The sequence below is a fragment of the Myotis lucifugus genome, unplaced genomic scaffold (genome assembly GCF_000147115.1).
Source record: "Myotis lucifugus unplaced genomic scaffold, Myoluc2.0 scaffold_185, whole genome shotgun sequence".
In the NCBI taxonomy this organism is placed as follows: domain Eukaryota; kingdom Metazoa; phylum Chordata; class Mammalia; order Chiroptera; family Vespertilionidae; genus Myotis; species Myotis lucifugus.
Genome location: NW_005871233.1, coordinates 2233737 through 2241056, shown reverse-complemented (window position 1 = coordinate 2241056; position 7320 = coordinate 2233737). Strand labels below are relative to the sequence as shown.

Sequence of the window (7320 nt, the reverse complement as noted above, 5' to 3'; positions counted from 1 at the left end):
ATGTCCGCTATCCAGAACCTCCACTCTTTTGACCTCTTTGCTGATGCAAGTAAGGGTGGTGATCTGCTTCCCGCTGGCACTGAAGGTTATATCCATATAAGAATTCAACAGAGAAACGGCAGGAAGACCCTTACTACTGTCCAAGGGGTCATTGATAATTATGATAAAAAGAAACTAGTGAAGGCCTTTAAGAAGGCCTGAAATGGGCTGTAATTGAGCATCTAAAATACAGAAAAGTAATTCAGCTGCAGGGTGACCAGAGCAAGAACATATGCAAATTCCTTATAGCGGTTGGACTGGCTAAGGAAGACCAGCTGAAGGTTCATGGGTTTTAAGTACTTTTGGCTCACTGAAGCTTAAGTGAGGATTTCTTTGCAATGAGTAGAATTTCCCTTCTGTCCCTACAGGTGCAGGTGTTTTCTCAAGGATGCTTATCCTGCTGATTATATCTAGAGGTTAATTTTAGTTCAAGCTGTTGTTACAATAAAAGCCTAAGGAGGCAGGTGAACAGGGCTTTTTTGGCTCTTTATGCCAACTAGCCCCTTAGCCTCTCTTTCACAGAAACGTGTGTCAGAGTAATCATTCATCCGTTGTTCAGGGTCTGCTGGTCAGACCCGGCAATGGGGGCATAGGGAACATAGTCAATAATATTCTAGTAACTATGTATGGTGCCTGATGGGTATGAGATTTTGGGGGATGATCACTTAGTAAGTTCTAAACTTACTAAGTGATCATCCCAAAAAATCCTATTCTATTTTCACTGGGGTATACACCTGATATTAATATAATAATAAAAAAAATAGGAATAGATGGGAAATAATGTAAATGCTCATCAAAGTGTTCCTGGTTAAATAAATTATAACATAACCACTAAATGGAATAAAATAATCTCTAAAAAAGAATGAGGAAATGTAGTGGTTTAGAAGGATCTTCAAGATATGTTCTTACTGAAAAGGCATACATAATATACCAACCTTTATAAAGAAATGAAAAGTCACCCTAGATTTGCTGTGTATACATTAGGAAACTGAAAAGAGGTACTGTGCTTATATAATAAAAGGCTAATATGCAATAGACCAAACGGCGGAACAACCAGGAAACCGAACAACCAAACAATCGGTCATTATGACGTGTACTGACCACCAGGCGGTGTGTGCAGAAAATGGAGGCATGGGCCGCGGAGGTATGGTGGAGCAGGTAAGCAGAGGCACCAGACCAAGGCAGGGCACCGGTCGCTGTCATCGGGGCGAACCTCTGGTGGTTACTGAAAATTCTTTGCTCCTGTGCACTGTGGTGCCAGCACCGCCGCTCATACCTGCTGCTGGTGACCAGCGCCAGACCCAATCACTCAGCGCCATCAGCGGGTGCGAGCAGCAACTGCTGGCCCTGATAGCCCCTGAGGGCTTCTCCACCTCCCCCTGCTCCTAAGGGGTGATCAGGGCAGCAGCCACCGTTTGCACCCACTGCTGGCGCCGGCCCCAATCGCTCCATGCCATCAGCAGGTGCAAGCAGAGCCAGAGCTGGCACCATTAACGCATGGGAGCGGCAGCAGCCAGAGCAGAGCTGCCAACAGACAGGGGACCAGGGGTCACGGTAGGAGGGTCTGGGCGGGGTCGCAGGGTATGGGCCGAGACCTGCCCCTGTGCCTACCGTAGCCTCATGGCCAAGTTCCTTTCAAGGTGCACAAATTCATGCACTAGGCTTGTAGTGTAGGATGAATTTCAAGAAGCAAAAATTCTGGGCCAAAGGTACTTATTTGAAATTTGAAAGTTACTTATAAGTATTGTTATGTTGTCCTCCATATATGTACAATTTTGCACTCCCACCAGCAACTGAAGGACATGAACATTTTCTCACAGCCTAGCCAACATAGTAAGCCGTTAAATGTCTGGGTTCTGCCAATCTATCTAGTTGAAATATTGTAGATCAGTTTTAATTTGCTTTTCCCTTGAGTGAAGTTAAATATTGTTTCATATAAAAGTCATATATATTCCCATTTCCATGAAGTATAAGTTCTTATCTTGTTTTTTGAGAGAGAGAGAGAGAGAGAGAGAGAGAGAGAGAGAGAGAAACATCGATTATGATTCCACTTATTTATGCATTCATTGGTTGATGCTTGTAAGTGTCCTGACCTGGTATATAGTGATATGAGATGATAATAGCTTGTGCTGTGAGTTATGAATATTTTTTCCCAAATTGTCATTTGTCCTTGGTTTTTCTGAAAGCCCTTTGGCATGGAGATTGTTGCTTTTGCTTGTTTCTCATTTTCTTTTAAACCTGTAAGATTTCTAATCTCAAAGTTTTCTCAGTGTTTTTGTATGGTTTCTTTGTTTATATTTGAACCATTTGAAATTTATCCTGATGTATGGTATGAGATAAAGAAATTTCTTTTTTTTATGGCTACCTGGTTACCTCAACACCAGTTACTAACTTGTCCACATTTTCTCAACTAACTGTTTAAAGATGTCCTCACCCTGCTATCCTACTATGTCCTATAGACCTTACACTGGCCAAGGTTCTTGGGAAACCAGGGTTCTGGCAGGATTGATGAAGCCTTACGGGGGATCTGAAGTGGACATTCTGTGTGAATAAAAAAGAAATCTAAGAACTCAAAGCAACTTCATAGTGTGTGAACATTTCTCACTGTGTCCCCTTTGTATCTAAGTTGACAATCAAGATAATTGAGTTGTGATATGATATTAGTTTGAAGAGAAACCAGTTCTCCAACCTCAAAGCTGCCAGTCCTGGTGGCGCTGTAGAGACAAGCTGGGAGGTGTTACCACAGCTGGTCTGTGAGAGCTTCGGAGATGAGCTGGAATAGGACCTGAACACCCTGAAGCTATCAGGGAAATAATTACTTTTTCATTACAGGAGAGAGGGGGGGGGAGAGAGAGAGAGAGAGAGAGAGAGAGAGAGAGAGAGAGAGAGTAAGGGGAAATTGGAGACCCTCTGTTTATTTTGGTCCTTTTAAAGTAAGTAGTGAAAAGTTTCCCAGTTGGCATCATTGTCATCATATAGCTTCATCTCTTAGGATGAAGTCCCTTTTCCATTAATGACTTCCCACCTTTTCTATGAAGTTTAACTGCATTACTCTGCATTGAGATTGGGCTGTCACTTTGCCTCTGAAGATTCTCAGTTGTGTTGAGTTACTGTTAGCAGCTCTCTTAGGGTTTAGTTTGATTCAATTCTAACACTATCCTGGAGTTGGCCTCAGACTCCACTGGTTTAAGGACTCAGTTCTCAAGACTGCATTCACCTTAGATGCCAGCCACGTGTCAAGGCATTCCTGACTAGCTACAGTCTGGACTTCCCACAACCCCCTCAGGTTTAACAAATCGCTTGAACAGCTCACAGAACTAAAAGTACTATGCTAATAGTATTATTACAGTTTTACTATACAAGATACAACTCGGGAAGTTATCTATTTCTGTGTAACAAACAACCCCCAAACCTGGTGACTTTAAAGACAACCATTTTAGCCCTGGCTGGTGTTGCTCAGAGGTTGAGCTGGACCCTATGGTATTCCTCAGTCAATTGAGGACAATATCTTGATTACTATGGAGCACAGAAGGGCATCTTAGATACTGTTTCAAAAGCAAGAGCCATGAGTCCAAAACTGACTAATTTTCTCACAAAAGAAGAAAAGAGCTTGGTTGGGGTTTCTATCTCTCTCTGCCTCTCCCTTCCTCTCTGAAATCAATAAAAAAAATTTTTTTAAAGAACAAAAGATTTCTCTTCACCAAAGGTTACCGCAGGACAATTTTAATAGATAACAGATAGAAAAATGTGTTTGCAATATCTAAAAAGAAGAAAGGTTAATATCTAGACAATACAAAGAACTCATGCAGATCAACAAAGACAAAACAGAAATCCCTAGAGAAAAAAGAGCACAAGATGTGAACAATTGCCCTGGCCAATGTGGTTCAGTTGGTTGGGCAATGTCCCATGGTTACTGGTTTGATTCCCAGTCAGGGCATAACCCTCCTGGGGGGATCAACCCTCCAGTAGGGGGCATGCAAGAGGCAGCCAGTCGCTCTCACATCAATGTATCTCTCTCCCTTCCTCTCTCTCAAAAACTCAATTTTAAAAGTAAATAAAGATATATTTAAAAGAAAAAAATGTGGCTTTCTCGGGTCCTTGTTTCCAAGATGACCAAGAAAAGAAGGAATAACAGTTGTGCCAAAAAGGGCCGAGGTCATGTGCAGCTTATTCATTGCACCAACTGCGCCCGGTGCGTGCCCAAGGACAAGACCATTAAGAAGTTTGTCGCCCTGACCGGTTTGGCTCAGTGGATAGAGCGTCGGCCTGTGGACTGAAAGGTCCCAGGTTCGATTCCGGTCAAGGGCATGTACCTTGGTTGTGGGCACATCTGCAGTAGGGAGTGTGCAGGAGGCAGCTGAATCCATGTTTCTCTCTCATCGATGTTTCTAACTCTCTATCCCTGTCCTTCTCCCTTCCTCTCTGTAAAAAATCAATAAAATATATTTTTTAAAAAAAGAAGTTTGTCATTCGAAACGTAGTAGAGGCCGCAGCCGTTAGGGACGTCTCCGAAGCCAGTGTCTTCAACGCCGATGTGCTTCCCAAGCTGTGTGTGAAGCTGCATTGCTGTGTGAGCTGTGCCATTCACAGCGAGGTAGTCAGGAACCGTTCTCATGAAGCCTGGAAGGACTGAACACCCCGCCCCGATTTAGAACTGCGGGTGCTGCCCCACGACCTCCACCAAAGCCCATGTAAGGAACTAAGTCTTTAAAGAGTGAAGAAAAGTTCTGTGGGGGGAAAATAAATGGAAATTGTACTTCAAAAAAGAAAAAAGAAAAAAATGTGAACTATTCGCAGAAGAAACACACAAGGCATCAAATATAGGATGAGTAGCCCCACCAGTGGGCTCAGTGGTTGAGCGTCAACCTATGAACCAGGAGGTCATGGTTCAATCCCCAGTCAGGGCATATCCCGGATTGCGGGCTTGATCCCCAGTGTGGGGTGTGCAGGAGGCAGCCGATCAATGATTCTCTCTCATCATTGATGTTTCTATCTCTTTCTCCCTCTCCCTTCCTCTCTGAAATCAATAAAAAGTATTTTTTAAAATATATATAAGATGAGTAATCAAAGAAATGCAAATGAAAACACGGAGATGACCTTGACACCTAGTACACTGGCAAAATGCAGGAAGCTGGTGGTGGGGACGTGGGAACTCGGGAACCCCATGCACTGTGAGGGGAAGTCAGCCTGGGACGGCCATTCTGACTGTCCTGTCCAGCTCTCAGAAGTAGTGGACTACACCTGCTCAGAGAAACACAGGGGGGTGTTTAAACATAGGGGGATGCTTGCTCAAACAATAGGGTAGGTACCTCAGTTTCCAGATTGAGACCTGGAAACTCACATAAATCACCCCATTATGTTGCCAGCCCACATCACAAAGGTTATTCTCCTGTGTCTGAGGACCAGAACCACAAAATTGCTTTCCTTAACTCAGTGGCTCCACGAACTGAAACTATAGATAACCTTTAGAGCAGCGGTTCTCAACCCGTGGGTCGAGACCCCTTTGGGGGTCGAACGACCCTTTCACAGGGATCGCCTAAGACCGTCAGAAAACACATATATAATTGCATATTGTTTTTGTGATTAATCACCATGCTTTAATTATGTTCAATTTGTAACAATGAAATTGGGGTTCACCACAACGTGAGAAACTGTATTAAAGGGTCGCAGCATTAGGAAGGTTGAGAACCACTGCTTTAGAGATTATTAACTTTGCTCAATTTTGCTTCTGTAAAACTGCTTTCGCAAGATAATTCCACATTCCAATGTCTAGCAGGTTGTGGTTTTTGCCTTTATAAGCTGGCTACTGCTCTCACTCAGGCGCTACAAGATTTGGAGAGCATTTGCCCCCTCGTAGCTTCCGGCTTTGAAATAAATGTGGCTCCTTAATTCAACTTCTTGAGGCGTCCTTGTGTGATTCGCGGGGTACATTATAATACCTAGAAGCTCCTGGGGCGTCCCCATGGCTGCCTTGCAGGGGTGTGCCCCGTATGGAGATGAAGATTTGCCCAGACTGAGGAAGCTACCAAGCAGACGCCCCAGGTGGGCCTGGTCCTTTGGAGCTTCCTGTACTTACCCTCTCTGTCCCCTGTCCCCACATACAGTTTCCTGACACCGGGCCCTGGCCCACAGAGTGCCCTCTGCACACCTCAGATTTCTGTTGCAAATTCTATCCAACATTCATCTAGCAAATGCCCTTAGCCAGGCCCTGTTCTGAGCACTGGGATAAGGACTGAGGGTGAAGTGGTTCCTGCCCACAGGGAGCACAGTGGTCAGGGCAGAGCTGCCTGTCGCAGCCAAGAGAGAGAGAATGAGGTCCAAGCTCATAGGACATCAGGGAAGGGAAAGGTCACTAACTAGGGTCAGGAAGCTTTCTGGTAAAGAATACAAGAGGGTTGGGCTGTGAACTAAGGGTAGGAGTTCATGAACCCACAAAGGGCAGGGGTGTCTGGAAGGACAGTGAGGGAAAGGGGTTCTTGGTATCCTGGGTTTCTGCAGCAAACCTGGGAGCAACAGGCCTGGCCTTATACTCACCCTGCCCTGCCCTCCCCCACTGGGCTGCCCGTTGGAGATGCTGTGAGCACTGCAGCAGGCAACTTCCACAGACCTCAGGACAGAGCAGTGACCGAAGACACAGTAAGAACAGACACTGGGAGGCAGGGAGAGAGACTCTGTATTTTCCCCTTCTCCCCACCTGACCCCACCCCAGCCCCAGCCACCATCAAAAAAGGACCTGACCCTGAGGGCAACATTTCAGCCCTTCTCGTCATCCTGCTGAGGTTCCTAAGATGGGGAGAGAAGAGAAAAAAAATTTTAATAACAATAATGATGACAACAACTCCATAAGCGTTTCTATCAGGCTTACTGTGTGTCCGACAACATTCTAATACTTTCCACGGGTTACAATGCCCACTCGTGTCTCCCTGCCATTTTTCAGACACATTCCCGTCACAGGGCCTTTGCACATGCTGCTCTCTCTGCCTGGAATACTTTCTACCCACATGGTTCGATCCCTTCTTTCAAGTGTTGGCACATCACCTTCCTACTGAGGACTTCCCTGACCACTCAACTTAGAGTTGAAAAACCGTCCAGCACTCCCCATGCCCCTTTCCTGCTTTACTTTTCTTCTCACCACTTATCTCCTTCTAAAATGCCTTCACTGGCCTATGTGTTGTTCATTGTCTGTCTGCCCCGTGGGAATGTCAGTGCCACTAAGGCAGGGGTTTATATCTGTTTTGCTCACTACTGTTTCATCCTTAAGGCCTAGAATCAAGCACATAG

The 7320-nt window shown here is 45.0% G+C and overlaps 1 protein-coding gene and 1 pseudogene across 1 annotated transcript; both read left to right on the top strand.

Annotated features, from left to right (window-relative positions):
• Positions 1 to 335, top strand: LOC102427453 (annotated as a pseudogene).
• Positions 336 to 4148: 3813 nt separating this feature from the next.
• LOC106698474 (40S ribosomal protein S26-like) lies at positions 4149 to 4672 on the top strand. The gene is made up of 2 exons (XM_014462571.2): positions 4149 to 4265; positions 4502 to 4672. The coding sequence occupies exons 1-2, from the start codon at positions 4149 to 4151 to the stop codon at positions 4670 to 4672; spliced, it is 288 nt and encodes a 95-aa protein (XP_014318057.1).
• The last annotated feature ends 2648 nt before the right edge of the window (positions 4673 to 7320 follow it).